The sequence below is a fragment of the Ornithorhynchus anatinus genome, chromosome 5, assembly GCF_004115215.2.
Source record: "Ornithorhynchus anatinus isolate Pmale09 chromosome 5, mOrnAna1.pri.v4, whole genome shotgun sequence".
NCBI lineage: Eukaryota > Metazoa > Chordata > Mammalia > Monotremata > Ornithorhynchidae > Ornithorhynchus > Ornithorhynchus anatinus.
The window spans coordinates 39,838,603-39,866,531 of record NC_041732.1 but is presented as its reverse complement, the minus strand read 5'-3'; the positions used below and the strand labels follow the sequence as shown (position 1 = coordinate 39,866,531).

The 27,929-nt window shown below is 44.1% G+C and overlaps 1 protein-coding gene across 1 annotated transcript; it reads right to left on the bottom strand.

Annotated features, from left to right (window-relative positions):
- Window positions 1-661: 661 nt before the first annotated feature.
- On the bottom strand, window positions 662-26,148 carry GOLGA7 (golgin A7). The gene is made up of 5 exons (XM_029065759.2): window positions 25,939-26,148; window positions 16,826-16,978; window positions 9,060-9,161; window positions 7,579-7,642; window positions 662-2,096 (listed from the first exon to the last, which is right to left on the bottom strand). Exons 1-4 carry the CDS (start codon window positions 26,047-26,049, stop codon window positions 7,595-7,597), a joined length of 414 nt encoding a protein of 137 aa, XP_028921592.1. The 5' UTR covers window positions 26,050-26,148; the 3' UTR covers window positions 662-2,096; window positions 7,579-7,594.
- Between the last annotated feature and the right edge of the window lie 1,781 nt (window positions 26,149-27,929).

The following is a 27,929-nucleotide window of genomic DNA, read 5'->3' as shown; positions in this document are numbered from 1 at the left end:
CCCGAGCCTTCAGAACATTATCTCCAAGCACGGGGACTCCACCGATAGTGCACCTGAACCCCTATAGGATAAAATCAGACTATCCCTAGAGTGGGAGCTCGCTGTGGGCGGGGAATGTGTCTTGTTTATTGTTATACTGTACTCTCCCAAGCACTTAGTTCAGTGCTATGCACACAATAAGCCCTCGATAAATACGACTGCCTGACTGAGGACAGTTAAAGAGCATGATGATGGACATTCACGGACTTGAGGAACATAAAAAGGTAATAAGATCCTTAAATGAAAGAGGCAGTAAAAAGGCACGTTATGGGCCTGACCTTATTTTATTTATGAAAACAGCCTGCCAAAGATATTAATCATCTGCTGCAGCTCTGATTTTTTTTTCAACGAACAAACCAATCTATCATTACCAGACCGCTTCCTCTACTTGGGTCGTGGACTTTCTAGGCACACAGGAAAGACTCTTTGATTGCTTGATTAGCTTTGAGTACATTCATTCGCTGATTAAAATGCAAGTAGGAAGTTTCGGAACCCAAATATGTAATTTTCATGATTAACCAGGAAAATAACATCATTGGACAAAATTGCGTAGCGGCCAAGGTTACTCGGTGCCACGTGACACCTATAGTTTTCCCCGCTTCCAAGCATGACACAGAAACAATTTATTTAAGAAAAGTTTTACTAATCCATGACTATTTCAGCAAATTATTGCAGTGGGTGTGAAAGGCAGGCAGACACACTGTGTTACAGGCTATAGAAAAACGAAAGGGTTTTGTACAATTAAAATATTAAACAGGCCTCAGGGATTTAACGATGAAAAAGACGAACAGATCTGTAAAAGAAATGAATCTGGAAGATTAGATCCAGTATTAGCACCTACATCACTGAAAGTAGAACTTGAATTTTTCCATCCTCCGAGTAGAATCGCTTGTTTTCCAAAAGGACGTCGTCACTAATCGTAGTGACAGGGAACTTAAAGTCACATGCAGGACTGTCACCGAGAACATGCGAGTGTGGGAAAACACAACGGAAACAAGTACTGAGCTGATTTGAATTTGAGGGCTTGTATTCAAAGCCATAGTCGTTTACCCTGAACCGATGGTCGGATAGCTGTGCGTCCTGAATACTGCCTACAATAAAGGTCTTTTGATAAATTCTGCCAGTGGAAAGAGTTAAAAATGAGGCTATACAGTATTAAACCTGTAAGTTAAGTTCCTATAAATTATATTTATAATAAAACAGAGAGAGAGTTCATCAGGCTTATTACACATTCAGAGACGGAGCGGGGACATCTAAATAATGTGACAGTTCAGCATCCACTTTATTGTGCTTACGGATTTTAACGCAACGAGTAACACGACATCCTCCGACATTCACGGAAAGGCAACAATGACGGAACGTTCTTCCACGGAGGAGCAAGGGAATCGGAAATCACATTAAATACTGATTCACTTAGAACTGCTACCTAAGGACCGACAGCATTATGCCATTTTATTTCCAGGGACCTTCAGGGTGCGAAATTCTAGAGGCAGATCTTCTACGCACTCTGAGCCCCGGCAATCCAGGGAGCTCCTTGAGGCCTGGATGGACCACGGTCAGGGCCGACCTCTCGCAAGACGCCACGCCCTGGAGAAAAGGCATTTTCTTTTCTTTGGGGGAAAAAGACCACCCGGCTTGAACGACATCTGCTTTGATCCTAAGCCACCAGGTGAAGTTGAAGGCCCAGAGAATGAATGACAGGAGCGGTAATAACCTCGGTGGGTATGAACTGGACTTTGCATTGGACTGATTTACGCAGTTTGTTTTTTTTTCAATCAAACTTCTGAATTAAAAAAAAAAGAAAAGGAAACTGCTTCATTGTCTTTTCTCAGAAATTACTACAAAGGTTACAGTTCTATACGGTAGAAAGACACAATGTGGATGCTGAGGAATTTAGCAGGTCACTCCAGGGGGAGTGGAACATCAGAAAGTCAGTTCTGGGGGTGGATGGCACCGTGGCGCTGGTTGCGGATCCGAAGGAATGACGCTCTGGAGAGGAGGTAGGGGACGCTCTGCAGTTGCCCATTGGTCAGAGGAGAGTCCTGGGTTGAGGAGGGCTTTGAAAAGAAAAAACACAACTTTTCAGAAAGTGGAAAAAAAGCTCCAAATCCTGGTTGGTTTGTTTTTTTGTCTCCCTACCCGATATGTTTAGCTGGAAGGCTTAACTTTGAGGAGTTCTCAGCTCAGCACCCCCAGGCCTAGACCCCATGGAACATGACAACCTGAAAACTCGAAGACCGAATTATCCTCGGGATGCCTAGAAAAGTCATCTACCCTGTTTTTGGAAAAGATCTCACATTTAAAGGGCAACAATCTGCACCATAATTGTAAAAATACCTTAACTAGTGCTTTAAAAAAATGCAAGATCAAGAGAAATCACTACAAAATGCTTCTCTGCTTAATTCAATCCCCCCTGAATGGAGTCCATCTTTATTCTGGTTGAACTAGGAATGAACTCCTCTGAATTCAGAATCACATGAAGGCTTTAGGTGGCGGTGGTGGTGGGGAAGGAGGGTTAAGGGCAGGAGACGGAAAGGAGGATTGTGAAAGGGAGTTATGTGCTCACGCCCAGAAGCCTGAAAAGTCCTCGGCCCGAACACAGATCTGCTCTCGACCGAGGTACCACTCTGAAAACACGGTTGTGCCGAAGAAAAATATTTGCCATTTATGAAACTATCCAGAAGTTCCTAACGTAAGTCCTTCCCATTTCGAAAATTTCACAGTTGTTTGAACATTCCGAGATTAGCCTCTTGTGTGTAATTGCTAAAAATCCCACATCACCTCAGAAAAACATTCTATTTAGCAATAATAGCTGCAAAATGAGTCATGACAAATGGATTGTGCCAAGTCAGCGCAGCTGCAATTGATAAAACAAACTTATTCCAATGGTATGTTGCGAAAACCACACAGGAGGTTTCTGACTGCTCATTTTCACAAATATTGGTTTGGAAATTATAAATCAGAAACTGCAGACAAGTACAACTAAATGTTCCCGAACACTCAGCTACCCGGAGTATTTAATTAGAAATAAATATGATGGAAAGACTCACTGGGGCTTTTTTGCTTTCAAAAACTCCTGTGCTGCTTATCACTTTCTGAACAGAAAGACTGAGATAGGTTGATGTCTAATTTTGCTATAGAGTGGAAGGAAACTCTACATTGTGCTTTCCAAAAGCTCTCGGGATCCAACACCAAGGAGGAAAATGATTTTGAAGACCTTTATTTAACGAACTCTCTAGTACTTCCAGCCACCGCCAAAGCACTTGTTGGTGGCAGACACCCCAGAGCCCCAATCGACGGTATTTATTAAGTGTTTAGTGTGTGCAGAGCGCTTGGGAGAGTGCAATACAACACAGTTGGTAGGCACATTCCCTGCCCATAACAATGTGCCAGTGACGTCCACGTTGTTGATGATGCTGCTGACAGGGAAAGTGCATCCCCGAGCATGAGTCTCTCCGAGAAATAGCTGGCCCCCTTTTTGGGGCCCTTTGCCATTTGGTAAGCACTGCTCAAACATGAATGGGCTAGGAAGGGAGAGGGAGGTCGTTCTTGCCCCCACGCTATGGGCTGGAGTGGTTTCGCCAACAGTGGTAAGGGTTTACTCAAAGCTATCCCTGCTCCCTCACCCAGCCCTATTGTGCCCAGCAGAATGCGTTGGGCAAAAGCTGGTAGCTAGAATGGAACGTAGTCTGCGAGCATAAAACTTAATATTTCCGAGACCCCGTCGGCAGCAGACACCGTACTTTCCCAAGTGTTTAGTCGCTACGCACAGTAAGCGCCCAATAAATATCATCGAGCTAAGGCGGTGTCGAGTGTGATAATCAAGAGTGGCTTCTTATAGGGTGGCAGGATCAAAAGCCAAATGAAAAGCAAAAATAAATAAGCCAGAAGACAAAAATAAAGGAGAGCAGAATAATAATAAGAGATATATTGGTCCGTCTAGACTGTAAACTTCTTGTAAGCAGAGAATGTGTCTACCGATTCTGTTGAATTGTACTCTCCCAAATGCTTAGTACAGTGCTCTGAACAGTTCGGTGTTCAACAAATACCACTGATTGGCTGAACGTTCTCTACCCAAATAGACTGGATCCAGTAATCCGCAGAAACGTCAGAGGAGGCATGTGCAGGCAACGGGTGAATGTGCCAGGGGACAGCACAGCCTCATCAGACTCTTATGTACTGGCAAATTTGGGCAGTCTGATCCCACCAATGATCTGACCATCAGATGAGACCTCCCTAAAATCTCCCCTGCTCCTGTCCATTCCCGCCTTTCTCCTACTCCTTCAACTCTCCTTCTTTCCCAGCAGTAGCTCAAACAAAAAAACAAGCTTGCCAGGGCCCCACTGCCACATTCAAATTTATCCCCATCCCCCTCCATCCCATTCCTTTCCAATGTCCTTGAACAAGTTGTCTACACCGGCTGCGTCCATTTCCTCTTCTCCACCCACAACAATTTCTGTCTACTTCACTCCACTGGGACCACTCACTCCTCTATCACCTATGATGTCCTTAATGTCAAATCCAACAGATTGGTTCTACCTTTACAACATCGTTAAAGTCCACCTTTTTCTCTCCATCCAAACTGCTACCAAGTTGATCCAAGCACTTATATCTCCTGACTTATATCTCCTCATCAGCCTCCTTGTTGTCTTCCCTGCTTCTCCCCGATCCAGTCCATACTTCACTCTGCTGCAGTTTATTTTTCTAAAAAAGCGTTCAGTCCACGTTTCCCCAGACCTCAAGAACCTCCAGTGGATGCCCATTCATTTCCGCATCAAAAAGAAACTCCGTACCATTGGGTTTAAAGCACTCCATCTCCTTGGCCCCTCTTATCTTGGTGATTTCCTACTATAACACTGAACCAACCTACTCAGTGAACTTCAAACTTGTCTACCTCATTGCCAAAACCTTGCCCACGTCCTGCCTCTGGCTGGGAACTTCCTCCACATTCATAACTGACAGATTATCTTCCCCACCTTCAGAACTTTATTAAAATCATGTCCTTCATGAGACCTCCCCCAACTAACCCCTCATTTCCCCTTCTCCCTCTTCCTTCTGCGTCATCCTAGCACTGGGATTTGTACCCTTCATTCACCCCACCCTCAGCCTCACAGCACTTATGTACCTATCCATAATTTATATTAATGTCATTTATGTTATGCTATGTTTATGTTAATGCTAATTATAGTCTCCTTCTCTAGACTGTTAAGCTCCTTGTGGGAAAGGAACATGTCTAACAACTGTTGTATTGTACTCTCCCAAGCGCTTAGTACAGTGCTCTGCATATAGTAAGTGCCCAATAAATTTGACTGACTGATTCTAATCCCGATTTCTCGGCTACCTCTGAAAAAAAATCCAGATTAAAAAATAACAGATACTGCGTAAACCACTCCTAGAAACAGTATTTAACTTTTGTTTCACTGAAATAGCTCTCTTCAGGTGCTCCTGGTACCCCTAGCCAATATTCACTCTTTTGCTGGCTCTTATCTCCTAACTGTAGGCGTCCTTCAAAAGCTCTATTTTGGGGCCCCTTCTCTTCTGAATTTTTATTCACTCCCTTGGGGAGCTCATTTGCTCCATGACTTCAACCACCTCCTCTATTTGGAAGCTTCCCAAGTCTCCCTCCCCAGCCCTGATCTCTCCCCTTCTCTACAACCTGGCATTTCTTCATGCCTCTGGCACATCTCTAACACGGATGCCCTGTCAACACCTCAAATCTAGCCTTCTGGGAATCTGCGTGGCCCAGGGCAAAGAGCACATGCCCGGAAATCAGAGGATCTGGGTTCTGAACCCGGGTGCTCCACCTACCTGTTGTGAAACCTTGGGCACGTCACTTCACTTCTCTGGGCCTCAGTTCCCTCATCTGCAAAATGAGGATTTAATACTTATTCTCCCTCCTTCTTAGACTGCGATCCCTACTTGGGACCTGGTTATCTTGTATCTGCCCTAGCGTTTAGTAAAGTGCCTGGCACAGAGTAAGGGCTTAAATATCACTATTTTTTATTAAAACCAAACTCAATCAATTTTACTTATTCAGTGTTTACTGTGTATAGAGCACTGTACTCATCTTCCCCATAAATCCTCTCCTCTACTTAAATTTGCCACCAAAGACAACATACTCCTCCTCCTCCATGTCAGCGAAGCCCACAATCTTGGCATTACCCTTGGGATTACTCTATCTCTTTCACCTCCATATTCAGTCTTTCACTAAACGCTGATGCCTTTTCCTCCACGATATTTCCAGAATTCACCCCTTCCTCTATACTAAACGGCCACTCCACTGGTTTCTGGCATGACTCCTGCATCACCCTCCTTGTCGATCTCCCTGCTGACACCCTCTTCCTTCTCCAGGCCTCAGTTTGTTCTGTTGCTCCGATCACCTTTTTCTAAACATCATTAAGCATTCACCTTCCCACTCTTCATAACCCTCCGGTGGGTTGCCTACTCCTTTCTCCAAAAGGCAGGGGCTCCTAACCATTGACTCTAAGGTATCCAGTCAGCATACTGCAGGGCTCTGCACCCAAAAGGATCTCGATATATACTATAAATTGATAATATAACAATTGTGGTATTTGTTAAGTTTTTACTGTATGCCAGGCACTGTACTAAGCGCTGAAGTAGATACAAGCCAATCGGATTGAGCCCTTGTCCCACATGGGACTCACAGTCTTGATTCCCCAGTTACAGATGAGGTAACTGGAGGTCACTTCTTTAGGCCTAGAGAAGTGACTTGCCCAAGTTCACGAAGCAGACAAGTGGTGGAAGTAGTTGCCTATCAACCTTCACACAAAACAAAAACTCCTCACTCTTGGCTTCAAAGCTCTCCATCACCTGGCCCCCTCCTACCTCACCTCCCTTCTCTCTTTCTACCGTCCACCCCGTAGACTCCACTCCGCTGCAGCTCTCCTCCTCACCGTCCCCCATTCACACCTATCCTGTCGACCCCTGGCCCACATCCTACCGCTTTCCTGGAATGCTCTCCCTCCTCACGTCTGCCAAGCCAACTCTCTTCCACTCTTCAAAGCCCTACTGAGAGCTCACCTCCTCCAGGAGGCCTTCCCAGACTGAGCCCCCCTTTCCCTCTGCTCCTCCTCCCCTCCCCATTCCCCTCCCCCCCCCAGCACTGTGCATATTTGTATATATTATTTATTACCTTATTTATTTTGTTAATGATGTATATATTTCCATGATTCTATTTATCTTGATGAGGTTGTTTTGTTCTGTTTTGCTTTGCTGTCTGTCTCCTCTGTTTAGACTGTGAACCCGTCATCGGGCAGGGACTGTCTCTATCTGTTGCCAAATTGTACATTCCAAGCGCTTAGTACAGTGCTCTGCACATAGTAAGCACTCAATAAATACTACTGAATGATGCTGATTCCCATTTTACAGATGGGTCAACTGAGCCAAAGAAATGTTAAATGTCCTGCTGAAGTTCACACGGCAGGCCAGTGGGCAGGGTTGGGATGAGAAGACAGGTGTTTTTTCCACTAGGTCACGTGCTTTAATAAAATGAGTACCTAATGTAATAATAATATTTACCTCAGATTCCATAGTTTTATCTTCCACTGTTTATTCCTCTGTCTTCGAAAATGGTAATTTCAATCTATGTGCAATAGCTAAGAAAACACACCACAGAACACAATAGGATAAGGATGGTACTGATCTTCTAACCTTGGGTGACAATGTAAATGATTGGATATAACCATTCACCTTTTCTCATTTGTTCATTTTTATGTTCATTTATTCAATTCTGTGGATTTTTATACTTTGACCTGAAAAAAGGTTTTGAATTTTTTTCAAGAATGACAGACCTAGCTTCGTATCTTGTTCATTTTTCTGAAATTTGATCTTTCCACATACTTTTTTCCCCCCAACACCCAAGAAAAACTGTTCTTAATGAAGTATTTTTGCTCCAATGGGGGAAAAAAAAATTCAGATTATAAAAATAAGAGTAATGTGGAGTGTCTTCTGGATTACAATGAAATGGCCAAAATGCTACTATTAAACTGGGGAAAAACCAATCCAATTATCAAACTTAATTACATTTCAATGATCAAACTCACTCAATGCTGTCTATACTGATAATTCGCCAAAAAACACACATACATTAAGTCATGGATAATGAAACTGTACAACTGTCAGCTGTAAATGATTTAGGCAATATATCACAGGGAACCCATAGATCAGCAATTCACTTGGAGGATAAGTCCAACCACACACATTCTGAGTTTTTGCATTTCAAAGGGGCTTCGAGTTCAGAGTTCTCTGCAGATGAAGTGATTTACTCAAACCACTCTATTATTACTACAAGGTGCCCTCGGAACCACCAAGACAGATGGTAACCAGAATTTTACAATTTATAGAGAGACCTGCAAAGCGGTCAGCATATACCAGGAAAGCAACTTGTAGAAAGGAGGGGTTGTGGGAGACATGTACCATCCCCCAAAAAACACTGGGAACTGGCATGGGAACAAAAATCATTGCCTTCAGAGGATGGATATGCTTTTATCGTCAACCCTTTTTAAAAAAAGAATGATTTGGGGAGTGCTTTTTTTTTTTAAGTATAAGAAATGGCTGTATTCTCATCTACAGTGTAAGCTCATTCTTTAGACCTTACGGTTATTATGGGCAGGGAATGTGTCTCCTAATTTTGATATACTCTACTCTCCCAAATGCTTAGTACAGCGCTGTGCACATAATAAGCACTCAATAAACACCACTGATTGATCGATGCAGAGGAAGCTTTGCCAAACACTTTATGGCATGAATAGCTACTCTCTCTGCAACAGCCACTGAAATCAGTACTTTCTAGTTCATCAAAGAGGTAAAATGAATGACTTTGTACTGCAGTACTTTAGAAGTCGTACTAGGAAGAAATAATTCTCCACAAATGCAAAATCAAAGTCTGACTAATTCCAGAATCGCTGGGAGCTATCAATGACCACACGCCCTGCAATCAGTAAGTGCTCGATAATACGATTGACTGATTGATTGAAATGCAGTCTTGATGGAAAGGATACAACTCTCAGTCCTCGTTCGATGGGGTCTGTCAGGAGGAGGCCCTGGGGAGCGTAGATCTTCTCATTCTGTTCCTGAATGAATTTTGTGATCTTCTTCAGAACCTGCCAGAAATAGAAATACCCAAAGATGTTACGACTCTTCTCCTGCTTCCCTTTTTCCATTAAAGTGTCTGTTGACACCTCGAACGGTCCAGACTAATGCAATATAATTAACTACAGTGTGGCATGCAAGAAAGCAGTGCTGAAAATGAAGTTAAAACTCCCTTCCACATGAGATACTATGTGGGCTGAAGTGAGGTGAGAGGCTTTTTTCTTCCATCATTTCAGGTAGGGAAGCAGCATGACCTACTGGACAGAGCATGGGTCTGGGAGTTAGAGGGAACTGGGTTCTAGTCCCGGCACTGCCAATTGTGTGTGCTGTGAGACCTTGGGCAAGACACTTCACTTCTCTGTGCCTCATCTACCTCATCGGTAAAATGGGGAATAAGACTGTCTAGCCCCATGTGGGAAAATAATGTATCCCTACCTGATGAGCTTGTATCTGCCCCAGTGCCTAGTACCGTGCGTGGCATATAGTAAACTCTTAAATACCATATTAAAAAAAAAAGATAAACTGGAGCTTTTGAAATAGCCCTCATTAGACAAAGGAGAATCTAGGGAAAGAAAAGCCTTATTGAAAATGTTTCCCATGTATAACCTTACTAATGAGATACCTTTCACAGTCAAGAAAAATTTTTTTACTCTTATTCTTCCCATCTTCTCTGCTTTTCAGTCCCTTCTCATCTTTTGATTTTTCTCCACTAACCAGTATCGGTTATCCTTCTCTCGCTGATGAGACTGCCAAGTTGGCTAGTAATTAGGTGGCACAGCTGGCCTGGGCTTTGTAAAGCCAGGAAGATCACTTTCTTTGTAATGCATGTAACATTTAATTGCCTAGGGAGACTCCAGTAACCAGAGCCCTTCCACTAATCCCCAAACTGCTCTGGTCAGGATGTCACTCCCTCAGGCACCTTAGCCCTTTTTTGTACATGTCTCTATTTGTTATCGCTTTATTTAACACATCTGCATTTGTTATATATCTAATATCAAATCTTTTGATTGGTTATCCACTCAATTGCCTCTTTATATGATTGTGGAATCCTTCCTTTGAAGGCAGGGACATTGCAAGCTTTTTTTAAAAGTATCCCAAGAGATTAGTACAGTGCTCTACACATAGGAAAGGTGCTTGATAAATACTGATGATAACTAAGAACCGCATGACCTGTTATAAAGATTTGGGCAAGTGTCCACTTTGGGCTCAAGTCACTGCCAATCATTTGCCACATCCTCAGAACCAATGAAGTTAATCCTAAAATAGGATTAATGAAAAATGTCGCATCTGTAAACCTAGGAGACACACATCTTTCTTGGCTCTACACCTATGGTCTACATTAACTACAGTCTGAGCCAAATGTTTTCTGGGGGTTTCAGTTTGGTTTTTAAATCAGATTTCCAAACCTCTAATTCTTTCACAAACTCAGTTCTTCCATAACACATTCATTATGCAGTTTGGATAGAACACTTCTCCCTGTGAAGCACTTCTGTCTGGACAGAACATGGGGCAATATCAGAATAATTAGTTGTTTGCATACATGTGGCAACAGACCCGATGGGCACATCATAATGCAAATTTTCTCCGAGGCAGGGTCCATCAGGGACATAACTTCCATTTAAGAGAATTTAGAGTTTTTTCCACAAATTAACTGTCAGCATCCAATATGGTCATATATTTATTATTTAATACACCTATTTAACCACCGCCCTCAGACACCTCAGGCTAGATAAATGTGGTATCTTCATCATTCTCCTCTTCCTGTAATTTGCTTCCCCGCCTCTCTTTTTCTGGTCCTAATCTTTTGTTGATCTGCCTTTTTTTCTTGTCTTATTTTGTACCTCTTTGTACATCATTCTCCTCTTCCTGTAATTTGCTTCCCCGCCTCTCTTTTTCTGGTCCTAATCTTTTGTTGATCTGCCTTTTTCCTTGTCTTATTTTGTACCTGCCCTCTTGGTTCCTCTACCTAGATCCTCTTATCTCCTCTTTATACCCCTCAGTTCCCTTTCTCATCCTCCTTTCAGTTTGCCATTAGTTTTTTCTTGCTCTTTCTCTATTTCTGGAATCCCTACTGACCCACTCCTCTTTCGTTCTTGTGGCTGTCTTCTAGATGTCCCAGGACTTTATCCTCCTTCTACACAGACTGTCCTCATTCCCATCTTTTCAACTGTCCCATGATAGTAAAAGGGACGAACCCAAATTGGTGGCCCTGTGTGGACATACCCTAGATTGGCCTGGTGATTGACCTCTGTCCTGCGGTGGGAACCACAGGCCAAGACTGTGGCTTGGGGGCTTGCCCTGAGGCATGACTGTGGTTTCAAGCTGATTTCTGCCATGCTGAGCATGGAGGCAGCAACCAGTCAAGAACTCTACCTTGCTACAAGATCCTTGCTGTTGAGGGGGGAAAAGGCAGAACTTGAAATTCCAGGGCTTGTAGGGGAACAGAGAGGCAGTGAAACACAGACCTGAAGAGCCCTAAAGAAGGGCTTGAGGAGTCCTATGTATTTCTTGGACAGATATACACATCTGCCTTGACTGTCTCAGCTTTACAGACATGTCCCTGCTGGTGCACGCATTAGTTGGTAAGCTCACTGTGGGGGGGGAATGTGGCTATTGTTATGTGGCACTCTCCCAAGCGTTTAGTACTGTGCTCTGCACACAATAAGTGCCAATAAATATGACTGACTGAATGGTGGGGTGGACTCTGGGAAATGGTGACCCAGTAGCATTTTACATATATTGAGGAGAGATTGCCCCTACAGAAAGGAAGGGCAGAAATATTTAAAAGAAACCCATTAATTTAAATTTAATTAGACCCATTAAAGACTAACTCCAAATTACCAGAAAACTTTGTCTAAAACACCTCATCTGGACGGAGATTATATGCAGAAATATAATTTCTCTCTGACCTGGATAAACTTCATTAAAGATGCATTCTTGGAAGGACAGACAGCTTGGAGGGGACAGCACTGACTACGGTAAATCAATGAAAGGGCAGATGGATGGCAGGGGATAGAACTTACACTAAAAAAAATACTGGAATAGTTCTATTATCTCTAAAGAGTATTTTTTTATTCATCAAAAGAAGGTGAAATTTCTTTTGGGTTACACAGACTCCTTCAGACTCCCAGGAACCTTAAAACAAAAACACCTTAAATGCATCGAGTCTTTATGAGGAAAGTTCTGCCTTCTATCTTTCCATCAGTGTCTGTCAATCACTCTCAGATAATGAATGGAAGGAAGCAAACCATAAAGATGCCCAGCTCAGGTCTCTCGAACTCTCCAATTTCCTTCTCAGCCCAGCTGCCAGCAATGGAAACTGGAGACTGTCTCCCCTTGCCCCAAACCATTAGTAGTAGAGGAGACACTCAGAAAATGCCTGCATGACTGATTTCAAAGAAAGGATTGCTTCAATGCAGCTCTCTCTCTCCCTCTTTGGGAAAGGGCTGCTACCAGAAAAAATAATACTCCATTATATTCTAATCAAATTTAACTTTTGTTGGACAATGTTTTTATTTAAGCTTTAAGAGCAGGAACAGGCACTTGGACACCAACTCAGAAAGAAGATCATAGTCGTATGTGAAATTCCAAATCCTCTTAGGGCACTACTGTTCCCAGTGAGGTATTTTCCAAACCCCTTAGCAAGTGCCAGCAAGCACAAAACATTGCTTTTCCTTTCTTCTAGCCTAATAATGATAATAATAATCATTGTGGTATTTGTCAAGTGCTTACTAGGTGCCAGGCACTGTTCTAAATGCTGGGATAGATACTAGCTATTACGGGGTGGACACGGTCTACGTGGTCCCAGCTGGAGTTCACGGTCTGAATCCCCATTTTCTATATACATCTTTTCTACATTCCACATAAAGGACACTGAGCCACTCTCATTTCAAGTAAGCATTCTATCAGCTTCACCCAGTGATCCCAGGCACAATTTTTGGTCCAACAGGTTAACATAAGCCACAAGGAAAAACTCCTTTCTTCCAACCTTCAATCTAAATCTCAATCTGTACCATTCATCTAAGGCTCAATGCCTCTCACTTACACTGAGCTTTAATGACAGCTATTTCCTTCACCGAGCACTAGTAAATTGGGGAAAGACTGCATGACCAAAAGACTTCACACACTATAGGGTTTACCTAGTTGCAGGCTCCAGGATCCAGTTTGTCTAGCTCTTCAGTTCTCTCTTACAGTTTTTGCTAGGTCCCAGATAACATCCTGTCTACTTGGGCAGGGCAGAAAATAACTATAGTCAGAGGGCTTCTATAAGCCTGTCTGTTCCCCATCACTACAACACTGGGTTGGCGCCATCAGAAAGAAAACACAGGCCTCTTTTTTTCTTTGGTTTTAATGAATAAATTCTATTGTACTATTAAAAGAGGAGAAATACACGATTGTTCTGGTGGATTTAGAAGGTTGTTTACATGCAAAAGTCAGTGCTTCATAAGGTGTGAGGCACATGGCACACATTGTCCCATTTATTCAAGTTTTCAGTCTTCCTTAGCCCTATTTGTCCCTTGGGGTCTAAGACTAGTCATTAAAGTGTGAAAAGCCATGCAGATGTGTCAGGTCAGAAGGAGCTGGGACTTAGAAATTTCCTATCCTTAACCAGTGCAAGTGTTCTACACTTTCCCCCGCCAATAACAAAAACTCATGTAAAAAGCTCTCTTTTGGTTTAAAAAAAATGCAGTCACTCCCTAACGAGAATGATCCCACTCATTCACTTTCCCATTACTTACCCACATCCACTTTCTCCAAACTCATCTTTAAAACATGACCTGTCTTTATCTAACTCCCTGAACAGTTTTATTTGCTGTCAGAGAAAAGCTTGGTGAAATTCCAAGCGAGCTCCACCCTTCCGTAGCCTCAGGTCCCAAGCCCCTGGGCTTCAACTGGAGAGGGAAAAGGCCAGGTCTGGCAGCTTCCAGGCCACACGTGGCTCCCAATTTCTTACTGGGGTCTCAACAAGGCAGCTGGGCTCCGACCCCGAAGCAAGCTCTGGCCAAAGTGGAAATGGCCCAGGCCTCCTTTCCCAGTGGAGCGCTAGACCTAAAAGGCAACTGTGCTGCCTAGGACCTCTGGAGACATCCAGGACAGTCCTCCAAAGAGTGATTCCTAATCCATTTCTGGTTCCACCCAGCTCGCTCCCAGACAGGCCCAGCGCTCACACTGCCAGATTGAAGAAGTGTGGTCTAGTGAATAGAACATGGGCCTGAGAGTTAGGAGGTAATCCTGACTCTGCTATTTACCTGCTGGGTGACCTTGGGAAGTCTCTGAACCTCTCCGTGCCTCAGTTTAGCTCATCTGTAAAATGAGGATTAAGACTGGGAGGCCCATGTGGGACAGGGACTGTTTTCGACTTGATTAGCTTCTCTCTACCCCTGCGCTTGGTACAGTGCTTGGCACATAGTAAGCAGTTAATGAATACCATAAAAATAAAATGGGAAGGGGGGTGTCACACCTGGGGTCAGCACGGAGAGAGCGGGCTGCTTGGCCGAGCCAGACCCCAAACGTCCAGTTCTTGGAGGACGGTGGAGTCCAAGAGGCTGCAGACCCTGAATGGGCCACTTCTGAAACCCTGGGCAAATGGCTACCAAGGAGTATTTGCTGTTGTCAGCTCCGGACACACAGAAGCTAAAGATATCTGGATAAATAATAAAACCGTTTATTGCAACCGGGCAAACTTTATTACCAAGTCCAGAGGAAAGAGTAAAAGGGCTCTATTCATGTCCCCAAAACACCAATAATCATGAATAAAATACTTTGGAGGAATGTGTTTTTCCTTCAGCTTGGCAATATTAGATTATCAGACTTCTTTAAATGCCAATCCATGGATGGCCAAGTTAATATCTATAAATGCTTTCAGTGTCCCTTCACTTACTAAAATGGGTGTGCCAATCTAGTTCAAGAGGCATATTCAAAAAAGAGATCAAACCTGTACTAGGAGTAGATAGCAACATGTATGATTTCGTATGTATCATCGCACTGAAATGGGAGTGAAAACCGCTTCTCTGGTATCAACTATAAGTGAATCTACTTATGCTAAATAGTGGAATTTAAGTTACACGATTATCTCAAAATTTCAAGGAGATTATTTTAAACAGCATTTAAACAACACTAAGAAAATCCAGACACACTTATTTGTTGTGAAAGAAGCACTGTGGCCTAGGGGATAAAGCCTGGGAGACAGAGGACCTGGGTTCTAATCTCCACTCCGCCATTTGTCTTTTGTGTGACCTTGGGCAAGACACTTAGCATCTCTGTGCCTCAGTTACCTAATCTGAAAAATGGAGATTAAGACTGTGAGCTCTGCATGGGACATGGACCGTGCCTGGCCTAATTATCTTGTATCTACCCGAGGGCTTAGTACAGTGCTCGGCACATAGAAAGTATTTGAAAAGTTACACTTTCAGCTGATAGTTAAAAATCATTCAACTTTCAAATGCCATTTAAGGGAGACTCATACACATTTGATTCAGCTGTGAGAATCTGCAACATCTTTACAGCCATTCCCTTCACAAAACTTTAAATTCAGTATCAAAAGGGTGACTTGCTCACAATCTGTCAGTTGCAAAGATTCCCTGCCAACTGCGCTACAAAGCAAATATTACTCGGTTTATTGGTGGTCTTCCCTCCTCTAAACTGTAAGCTCGTTGTGGGTAGGGAATGTCACTATATACTGGTGTGCTATACTTTCCCAAGCGCTTAATACAGTGCTCTGCACACAGTAAGCGATCAACAAATACGGTTGAATGAATGAATGAATGGTCGCTCCATTTGGAGTCTCTGTTGCTGAAAGCCAGAGCAGGGCCAGCATCAGATATTCAGCCTCTGGCCATGTTCCAAATGAGGCCACCAATTCGCGCTCCACACACGACATAACGACATCAAACGCTCCCATGGCCGCCCCTCAATCGAGCGGCCCAGGCAGCTCGGCTCCAAGGCCTTGGCTTATGCCCTCTAAGAGAACGCTTCTGTCATGCCATCAACCGGTAAATCAAGGGCATTTATTGAGTGTTTTCTGTTTGCAGAGCACTTTACTAAGGACTTGGGAGAGTCGGCAGACAGGGTCCCGGCCCATAATGAGCTTATGGTCCTGAGAAGGGCCAGGGGGTCATCATCTTTGTGAGGTGGTCTTCTGTGTGGTCCCCTGAGGCGACTGCTTATTTCATAATGGTGGCATTTGTTAAGTGCTTACTGTGTATCAAGCACTGGGGGAAATACAGGATAATCAGGTTGGACACAGTCCTTGTCCATACTGAGCTCAGAGTCGTAAGTAGGAGAGTGTAGGATTTAAATCCCCATTTTACAGTTGAGGACAGTGAGGCACAGTGAAGTTAGGAGACTTGCCCAAAGTCACCCAGCAAACAAGGAGCGGGCCGGGATTAGAAACCAGGTCCTCTGACTCCCAGGCCCGCTGCTTTACTCATGCTATTCCATGCTACTTCTCTTACCACCTGAAGCCAGCCTCCTTTGCCAGAGGGCTTCTTCATAAACACTTCTGGTACTAAAAGCAAAAAGCAAGCTTGATGGTGTTCCGTTAAATATATTTTCGAAGAACCATACAATCACAAAGCCTATTTTCCCAATGCTCACCTTTAAATTGGCCTCCAGTGGCATATCCCAGTACCTTTATTTTCTTAAAAACAGATTTCTCTAATGCAGAGACCCTCACCTTCTCATAATGTGTTTCCATGCACAAGAAGATGGTATATGCTGTCAAACAAGCCAGGCAACCCTCAAGATAGGACTGCCCCCCAAGCTTCTCCGCTTCAGCGTATAGGTTATTCAGAGTGCGAACGGTTTCTTCAAACTGCTGTCGGTCAATCTGAAGAAACAAGAAAAACATATCGGGGAAACAATTACAAGTCACCTCTGTGCAGCTCTGACTTTCTCTGGAGAGCACCTAGAAGAAAAACTATTAATTTGACCCAGATCTCAGTTAACGAGTCTGAATTTTGGGAACCGGCCTAGTGATCCTTCGATCCTTCCCCCTCTGATCCCTGCCCATTGAGAATAGGCATTTCCTAAGGCCTCAGGCGGAAGCTTTTTTGCCCTTTATATCTGCTTCTTGAGTTCTCCCACTGAGTTAGTCAGTCGTATTTGTTGAGCACTAACTGTGTGCGGAGCACTGTACTAAGCACTTGGGAGAGTACAGCAAAACAATATAAGACATATTCCTGGCCCATGAGCTCACAAGAGAAGAGAGTTATTCTTTTTCCAGAGTCACTGACAGAATTAGATTTTTTTTTAAATGGTATTAAGCGCTTACTGTGCGTCAGGGACGGTTCTAAGCACTGGAGTCTTGTCTCGTCTTTTGCTGCTGAGTCATTTCTGACCCAAAGCGACTCCATGAACACGTCTCCCCTAGAACACCCCACCTCCATCTGCAATCGTTCTAGTACTGTATCCATAGAATTTTCTTGGTATAAGTACGGAAGTGGTTTACCATTGCCTTTTTCCGTGCAGTAAACTTGAGTCTCTGCTCCTGACTCTCTCTCCTGTGCCGCTGTTACCTAGCACAGGTGAGTTCTAACTTGTAGCAGATTGCCCTCCACTCACTAGCCCCTGCCCAAGCTAGGAATGAAATGGGTAGGCCTCTGCTTGACTCTCCCTCCCAGAGCTGAGACTGGTAGAGTGCTGGAACCTCTCCGGTACGATCTTGAGAAGGGAAGATACAGGTTAATCAGGCCAGATATAGTCCCTGTCCCACACGGGGCTCACAGTCAAGTAAAAGAACAGGCACTGAACCTCCATTTTGCGGTTGAGGAAACTGAGGCACAGAGAAGTTAGGTGCCTCGCCCAAGGTCACAAGCAGGCAAGTGGTGGAGCCGGGATTAGGACCCAGATCCTCGGATTATCCACTAGGCCATACTGCTTCTAATTCTTACGATCCTTCTCGTCAGCTAGTCCAATAGGCTCTATTGATAAAATTCATCTGCCCCTGCCAATCTGACCACCCTGTTCTCAACCAATCATATTTATTGAGCATTTACTGGGTGCACAGCACTGTACTGAATGCTTGGGAGAGTACAATAAAACAGAGTTGGTAGACACATTCCCTGCTCACAATGAGGTTACGATCTAGAGGGAGAGACAGACATTAATGCAAATAAATTATGGATATGTACATAAGTGCTTTGGAGCTGAGAGGGGTAAATAAAAGGTGCAAATCTTACTGCAAGAGTGAGGCATAAGGGAGTAGGAAAAGAGGAAGTGAGGGTTCAGTCTGGAAAGGCCTCTTCCAAATGCTCCCGGTCACTTTGGGGATCAAATCCTGAATCAATCCATCAGTGGTATTTTTCGAGAGTTTACTTTACTCCTCACTTTCGTTTTCAAGGCGCTTCATCAATCCCCCTCAACCAACACTACTTCCTTTTTTAGTCTTTAGCCCATTCCCTTTGTCCAATCTAAGGAGAGGTCCCAACCCAAGTCAGGAGTAAGATCGAATCCAACTCTACCAAACCCCCACCTCTCTCTCCAGGGTTCTCAAAATCCACTTTCTCTGTGGAGACTTCTCAAATATGGAACCTTGCACAGAAAAAAAAAAAGCAAACCCACAAAAAACAATTCATAATTCATCCTTTTAAACTGCAAGATCCCCAAAGGACTTCTGTACACTCTGATCTGTTGGAAGCTGCCCAGAATTTTGTGGCCATTCAATGAGCCAGGGAAATTCATAGTGCCCTAGTGACCTGAGAGAGTTAACACAGCTCTTGGAATAATCCAGGCACTGGGAGAAACTGGCTATAAATGTTGATGGTGATTCTTCCTCAACTTCAGGTTTAAAACTAGTATCTTACAAGTTTTTTTCCCCTACTGAATTTACATAAAAATAGGCACAAATTAAATGCTATTTGATAAATCAGTGACTGAAAAAGTCAGTATCAAGAATTACCTCTTCAGATAAATGGACAATGTTCCATTTTTTATGTAAACTTCCCCCAAATTGTCTTATGTCATTGAGTCATCTCCGACCCATAGCGGCGCCGTGGACACATCTCTCCCAGAACGCCTCACCTCCATCTGCCATCGTTCTGGTATTGTATCCACTGAGTTTTCTTGGTCAAAATATGGAAGAAGTTTACCACTACCTCCTTCCGCGCAGTAAACTTGAGTCTCTGCCCTCAACTCTCTCCCATGCCGCTGCTGCTCAGCACAGGTGAGTTTTGACTTGTAAATTGCCTTCCACTCGCTAGCTTCTACTGCCCAAACTAGGAATGGAACGGCCAGGCCTCTGCTTGACTCCCCTTCCCACAGTCAAGACTGGTAGAGTACTGGAAACTCTCCAGGCGTGACCCGGAGAGTGGTCCCCCAAATTAGCTGGCTTAAAAACAAAAGGCAAACATCAAAACCCTTAAGTTCTTTTATCAGTGTCACTAAACCTAAGTTAAATGTAAGACTAGCGTTATGCTGCAGTTGCAATAGGACTGATGTAAAGGAGGAAGGCAGTTACACAGGCAACTGAAAAAAACACACAACCCATTAACAATGGATGGGTAATAATGAGGAAAGGAAAAATAAGGAGTAAGAATACTGATAAGTCAAAGTTGTGCTCTAGTGGAGGAAAAAAAACACCCTACGATAAGCAGGGACCCTAGGGAATAGAGGTATTTTATTATTTATCTCTAGGTACACTAAAGGAGTTTACATTTGTCTGTGCAATGTCAGAGCTACAAGAAGGTAAGTGAGGAAGGTGCCAGGTAGAAATTTGAATTAAGCAAGACTGAGAAACTTCACAGCACTTATGCACATATCTTTAATGATATATTATAAATTATTTATTTATATTAACATCCATCTCCCCCTCCAGACCATAAACTCGTTGTGGGTAGAGAACGTGTCTATTGTGTTGTACGCTCCCAAGCACTTGGGATAGTGCTCTGCATATAGCAAGCACTCAGTAAATACTATCGAACGAATGAATGAATTAAATAGGAACTGGGTACATGGTTGAGCTGATGATGTGACGTAAAGCATTTAAGAATCCAATGATCTACTTAGATCAGCTTTTTGGAAATAATGATTTTTTTTTTACTGCATTTGGAAGGTCATTTTATTCATTACAAATTTTATCTATTTCCCCCTTTCCCTATCCAGTGCCAAACCTGATTTTGTCTAACCCCGACAAAGTCATTCTCTAAGAATTTCTCCAGAAACAATGCAATTCTCAAATATCGAAATGATGTCAACTTTCCAGAGATGGGGGAAGAGTTCATCTATACTGAAAGGAGCGCTTCCTCTTTCAAAAATTACAAATGTGTTTTTCTAACCTATGAAAATCAAATTCTTTACACTGTGCTTACAAGTAGGCCAGAATCTCACATATTTTTTCCTACGTTACTCTGCCAATTTTGCTGCTTTTTCAGAAGGCAATGACTGCTGAAGAGCAATCAGTGGAATTTTTGGAATAGGCATGACAACAACAAAGAAAGAAGTCCTTCAATCCCCAGCAAAGTAAGGAAGATTTAAAACCTGCAATTTTCATTTCATCCTGACACACAAAACAAAATCAAAATCTCCTAAAATGTCTATTTAAAGAGTGAGCTAGTATTTTTACGCCAACATTAAAAGAAATAAAAAACCCAAAGCCACCCATAAGAAGCACTACACCCCATTTTATATTCAGTACTACAAACAGTCGCAGGCTCCATGAAGTCAAAGGATTAAAAGGACTCCAGAGTTTTTAAACCTCACTTTCTACAGGAATAAGAGGAGACCTCGCTATACTTTGTTGCTGTAATCAACCTATCACATGAAGGGTCTGTCATCCAGAGAGACCTGTAAGGCTAACATCTGATCTTACACGTAAACACTTGGTAAGAGCTATGAGCAGCATGGCCTAAAGGATAGAATACAGGCCTGGGAGTCAGAAGAACCTAAACTTTAATCCGACTCCACCATTTGTCTGCTGTGTGACCTTGGGTAAGCTTTTTTTTCTTCCAAATGCTATTTGTTAAGCCCTTACTATGTGCCAGGCACTGTACTAAATGCTGGGGTAGACTATAGACACTTGTCAGGTTGGACACAGTCCCTGTCCCACATGGGGCACGCAGTTTTAATCGCCATTTTACAGATGAAGTAACTGAAGCGCAGACAAGTTACGCGACTTGCCCAAGGTCACACAGCAGACGAGTGGTGGAGCCAGGATTAGAACTCAGGTCCTTCTGATTCCCAGGCCCGTGCTCTATCCACTAGGCCAAGCTGCTTCTCACTTAACTTCTCTATGGCTCAGTTAGTCTCACGGAGATTAAAACCGTGAGCCCCGTGGTGGAACGGGTCCGTGTCCCACCCGATTAGCTCAGATCTAACCCAGTGCTTGCTACAGTGCCTGGCACAATATACACGCTTAACACATATATCATAAAAAAAAAAGTTGATTCCAAAAGTGTGATTCTGAAAGCTGTCAAGAGACTTGCGACATTCAGAGAAAGCGGAAGGAGGTTCTTCTGCATATTGAAGGTAAAAGTGAAATTGAAGGTACATAAATAAGGCACAAGGGTTTCACTAAGAGAAGGTTTAAAAACCCAAACATTCGTCCCACTTTAAAGTTAAGTGAAATACATTCAATTTCCTTTAATTACAGGCCTCCCAGTAACCAATCTCTCCCCCATCAGAAGGTAATGAACAACCCTTCAATAGGTGAACGGCAGAAGGTTGGGGGAAAAGGTTAGCCAACTTAGCGTTTTGCCTGCATTACTCTGAACCTCATCAGTTAATAGGTCTTCCGTAGACTTAGAATCTTAGTATTTATAAGGCATTTCATAAGCACCAATTAATAAAAAAGACCTCCGTTTTGTAGGAATTACATCTATTTTGCAGAAGAAACTGGGGTTCTGGGTTAACCTGATCAAGGCTACAGAGCGAGTGCACAAAGGAGCCAAAATGATAATTGAGGGTTGGTTGACTTCCTGCCCTTACTGGGGGAGACTGGGCCATACTGGAACCCTAATTAAACCCTGAATCACTCCGAGTGACTTCAAAGGGCTGCTCCACATTGCTCAAGCATCGACCGATCTACACCCACTCATCCCCTGACAAACACCCCGGAAGCCTCACACTCAGGTCCCTTCTAACCACTAACCACAGCACCTCTAACTCAGAAACAGGCGGGCCTCATGTGTCCCTGTCAATCAACGGTATTTACTCAGCGCTTACTGCGTGCTAGCCGCCTGGGAGAGTACGATGCTGGAGACTCTGTAAAATTCCTACAAGAGTCCACACATAGGGTGGGACTTCCCGAGATGTCAGTCCCTTCTGACTCCTTGGCTTCCCAACTCTACCAGGTCAAGTCGGTAGACTGGAAGCTCGTCGTGGGCAAGGGATATGTCCGTTGTACCGTTACAGCGCACTCTCCCCAGTGTTTTGTACAGCGGTGTGCACAGAGTACGAGCTCAACAAATACGACCGAGTAGGCAGAACGGGTCTACCAATTCTATTGGACGGTATTCCCCCAAATGCTTAGTACAGTGCTCCGCATATAGTAAGTGCTCAATAAATGAAACTGATAGGTCAGAGACCAGACCAGTGTGTCTCAGTGGAAAGAGCACAGGCTTGGGAGTCAGAGGTCGTGGGTTCTAATCTCAACTCCACCACCTGTCAGCTGTGTGACTTTGGGCAAGTCACTTCACTTCTTTGTGCCTCAGTTACCTCATCTGTAAAATGGGGATTAGGTCTGTGAGCCTCACGTGGGACAACCTACCTTGTATCTACCCCAGCTCTTCGAACAGCGCTTGGCACATAGTGAGCGCTTAACAAATACCATCATTATCACTTGGGCCAGTACAAAATAACAATAAACAGACGCATTCCCTGCCCACAGCAATGTGACTGGGCAAAACGCCCCATGTCTCTGCTCTGTTAGAGAAGCAGCCTGGCTTAGTGGAAAGAGCATGGGCTTGGGAGTCAGAGGTCAAAGGTTCTAATCCTAACTCTGCCACTTGCCAGCTGGGTGACTTTGGGCAAGTCATTTCACTGGGCCTCAGTCCCCTCATCTGTAAAATGGGGATCAAGACTGTGAGCCCCAAGTGGGACAACCTGATAACCTTGTATCTTTTTCAGCACTTAGAACAGTGCTTGGCACATAGTAAGTGCTTAACAAATACCATCATTATTACTATAATTATTACCCTGTGCTCTCCCAAGAGCTTAGCACAGTGCCCTGCAGTGTCTGCTCAATATTCTCTTGGTCTTTTGCGAGTCTCCCTCTTCTGCCTGGGTTTCGTTCATTCATTCATTGTCAAATTTATTAAGCGCTTCTTGTGTACAGAACACTGAACTCAGCACTTGGAATGTACAATTTGGCACCAGAAAGAGACAACCCCTGCCCAACGCCGCCGCTTGTCAGCTGGGTGACTTTGGGCAAGGCACTTCACTGTGCCCCAGTTCCCTCATCTGAAAAATGGGGATGAAGCTTGGGAGCCCCACATAGCATTTGGTATTTGAGAAGCGCTTACTATGTACCAAGCACTATTCTAAGCGCTGGGTAGATACAAGGTAACCAAGGTTGTCCAAAGTGAGGCTCAGAGTCTTCATCTCCATTTTCCAGATGAGGGAACTGAGGCCCAGAGAAGAGAAGTGACTTGTCCAAAGTCACACAGCTGATAAGTGGCAGAGCCGGGATTAGAAACCAAGACCAACGTATCTCCCTCCCCCCAACGCTTAGAACAGTGCTTGGCACATAGTAAGTGCTTAACAGCGTGGCTCCGTGGAAAGAGCCCGGGCTGGGGAGTCAGGGGTCACAGGTTCAAAGCCCGGCTCCACCCCTCGTCAGCTGTGTGACTTTGGGCAAGTCACTTCACTGGGCCCCAGTGACCTCATCTGTCAAATGGGCATGAAGACTGAGCCCCATGTGGGATAATCTGATGACCCTATATCCCCCCCCCAGCGCTTAGAATAGTGCTTTGCACATTGTAAGCGCTTAAGAAATGCCATCATCATCATTATTATTATTAACAAATACCATCATTATTAAAAGAGGGACAGCAAAAGAAAAGAAGTAGTCAGGCCACAAAACAAGGAGCCGGGCCAGTCGATGACTGGTAGAGGCTGGCGACGGGGTGCAGGGGGGTGGCTAGGTGCCTAATTCATTGTCATTCATTCAATTCATTCAATCATATTTATTGAGCGCTGACTATATGCAGAGCACTGTACTAAGCGCTTGGAATGGACAATTGGGCCACAGAGAGAGACCATCCCTGCCCAACGATGGGCTCACACAGTCTAGAAGGGGGGAGACAGACAGGAGAGTAAAAGAAAACGAAACAAAAACAAGAGAACAGCATCCCGATAAATAGAATGAAGGGGACGTACACCTCATTAACAACATCAATAAGGTACTAAATAATATCTAGAAATGAGCACGGGGGGAGGGAAAGGGGGAGGAGCTGGAGGGGGAGCAGAGGGAAAAGGGGAGGGTTGGTCTGGGAAGGCCTCTTGGAGGAGGTGAGCTGGCCTTTATTGAGCGCTGACTCTGTGCAGAACACTGGACTAAGCGCTTGGAATGGACAACTGGACCAGAGAGAGACGAGCTCAAACAGTCTAGAAGGGGGGAGACAGACAGCAAAGCAAAAGAAAACGAAACAAAAACAAGACATCATCCCGATAAATAGAATGAAGGGGATGTGCACCTCATTAACAACATCAATAAGGTACTAAATAACATCTAGAAATGAACACGGGGGGAGGGAAAGGAGGAGCAGGAGGGGGAGCAGAGGGAAAAGGGGAGGGTCGGTCTGGGAAGGCCTCTTGGAGGAGGTGAGCTGGCCTTTATGGATCGCTAGGTGCACAGCACTGTACTAAGCGCTTGGAGTGGACAATTGGACCACAGAGAGAGAGACCATCCCTGCCCAACGATGGGCTCAAACAGTGCAGAAGGGGGGAGACAGAACAGGAGAGCAAAAGAAAACGAAACAAAAACAACAGGAGAACAGCATCAGGATAAATAGAATGAAGGGGACGTACACCTCATTAACAACATAAACAGGGCCCTAAATAATATCTAGAAATAAGCACAGGGGGCAAGCAGAAACAAGAGAACAGCATCAGAATGAAGGGGACGTACACCTCATTAACAACATAAACAGGGCCCTAAATAATATCTAGAAATAAGCACAGGGGGCAAGCAGAAACAAGAGAACAGCATCAGAATGAAGGGGACGTACACCTCATTAACAACATAAACAGGGTCCTAAATAAGATCTAGAAATGAGCACAGGGGGTCAACAAAAACAAGGGAACAGCATCAGAATGAAGGGGACGTACACCTCGTTAGCAACATAAACAGGGCCCTAAATAATATCTAGAAATGAGCACAGGGGGCCAACAAAAAGAAGAGAACAGCATCAGAATGAAGGGGACGTACACCTCGTTAGCAACATAAACAGGGCCCTAAATAATATCTAGAAATGAGCACAGGGGGCCAACAAAAAGAAGAGAACAGCATCAGAATGAAGGGGACGTACACCTCGTTAGCAACATAAACAGGGTCCTAAATAATATCTAGAAATGAGCACAGGGGGCCAACCAAAAGAAGAGCATCAGAACGAAGGGGACGTACACCTCATTAACAACAGAAACAGGGCCCTAAGTAACATAGAGAAATGAGCACCGGGGGAGGAGCAGGAGGGGGAGCAGAGGGAAAAGGGGAGGGTGGGTCTGGGAAGGCCTCTCGGAGGAGGTGAGCTGGCCCCGCCGGATCGCTCGGTGCAGAGCAGCGGCCTAAGCGTCGGGAAGGTGCAGACGGGGAGCAGAGAGAGAGGCCGTGCCCTCCCCCCCGCCGCCCCCTACCCGGTTCTCCAACTCCGGGGGAAACTTGGTCTGGAACTGGCAGCGGGTGCCGCTGCTGTAGTCGCGCTGGACGAAGACCTTCCCGGACACGGGCGCCTGCTGCGGCCTCATGGCGGGGCCGCGAAGGACCGGCGGGGCCCCTTCCCCCGCCGCCCCGGGGCCAGGACCGGCCCTGCTCGGCTCCCCCAAAGGCCGCCGCCGCCGCCGTCGTCGTGCCTTCTCCTCCCTCTTCCCTTACGGCTGCTGCAAAACCTCCCTCCTCCCTCCTTCCCTCCCTCCCCGGGCCGTAAAGCGAAGGGCGGCGTCGCCTAGGGCGACGGGGGCGGGGCCGGGGGGAGGAGGGACGGGGAGGCCCGGCCCCCTTGGTAGGACCGGCCCCGCGGCTATGCGCCCTTCGCCCGCGCCGTCCTTACCGTCATCCTCGCTGTCATCGATCATTACTATCGGCGTCGATCGATGATGTTCGATACAGCATTGATGATCTCTCATTACATAATATCCGTGCGTTCGATCATGATATGGTATTGTAGCATATCGCATCGTATCACATCACATAGCATGTCATATCGTATTATATGTGATGTTCTGTCATGTGATGTCATACCACATTATAGTATAGTATGTTATGTTATATATCATGCCATATGATCATATTATACTATATCGTATCGTATCATATCACATATTCTATGTATGATATCGTATTTATTACATCATATTATATCCCCTCCTACCATATCATATGTTATATCACATTACAGCCTATACCATACATCGTTCCTTATTATGTTATGGCATGGCCTGTCAAGTCCTATTCCTTCAATAGTATTGATTGAGCGCTTACTATGTGCAGAGCACTGGACTAAGCGCTTGGGATGGACAAATGGGCAACTGATAGAGACAGGCCCTGCCGTTTGACGGGCTTACGGGCTCATCGGGGGAGACCGACAGACAAGAACGATGGCAATAAATAGAGTCAAGGGGAAGAACAGCTCGTAAAAGCAATGGCAACTAAACAGAATCAAGGCGATGTACATTTCATTAACAAAATATCATGTCATATCATATCATATATTTCACGCTATATCATATACCTTACCATATCAATCGCATGATATCAGATTACATTATACTATAGTATTATATCATATATATTATGATATATCATAACATATATCACAGCACAACATATATATTATATTATATTATATTATATTGTATTATATTATGCCATATCATATTAGACTGCATTGTATTATATCATAATGATTGTCAACCAATAATATATCTATATTATTGATAATATAATATCACATCATTAATATTACATATAATAATAATGTTGGTATTTGTTAAGCACTTACTATGTGCAGAGCACTGTTCTAAGCACTGGGGGAGATACAGGGTAATCAGATTGTCCCATGTGAGGCTCACAGTTAATCCCCATTTTACAGATGAGGGAACTGAGGCACAGAGAAGTGAAGTGACTTGCCCACAGTCCCACAGCTGACAAGTGGCAGAGCCGGGAGTTGAACACATGACCTCTGACTCCCAAGCCCAGGCTCTTTCTACTGAGCCACACATCACATTATATCATATCACATCATATAATACCAGATCACATTATATTATATCATATGTTATATCATTTTATTTTGTGTCATACCATATCATAGTGTTGGCATTTGTTAAGCGCTTACTCTGTGCAGAGCACTGTTCTAAGCGCTGGGGGAGATACAGGGTAATCAGTTGTCCCATGTGAGGCTCACACTCTTCATCCCCATTTTACAGATGAAGTAACAGGCACCGAGAATATCATAGTATATCATATGTTGTATCATATGTATTATGTTATATGTCATATCAAATATCATATCATGTCATATTATATTACATTATACATCATATCATATAATAACCACCAACCAATAATATACCAATATTGTATTGATAATATAAAAATACACCATTAATATTACTTATATTATTAT

What these genes read in the sequence shown, in the direction of transcription:
- GOLGA7 (XM_029065759.2), bottom strand. Translation starts at nt 26,049, where the DNA reads ATGAGGCCGCAGCAGGCGCCCGTGTCCGGGAAGGTCTTCGTCCAGCGC. An exon ending in CCCCGGAGTTGGAGAACCGG is followed by an intron (nt 16,979 to 25,938) that starts GTAGGGGGCGGC and finishes TTGTTTCTTCAG; the next exon opens with ATTGACCGACAGCAGTTTGA. An exon ending in TGGAAACACATTATGAGAAG is followed by an intron (nt 9,162 to 16,825) that starts GTGAGGGTCTCT and finishes TATTTCTGGCAG; the next exon opens with GTTCTGAAGAAGATCACAAA.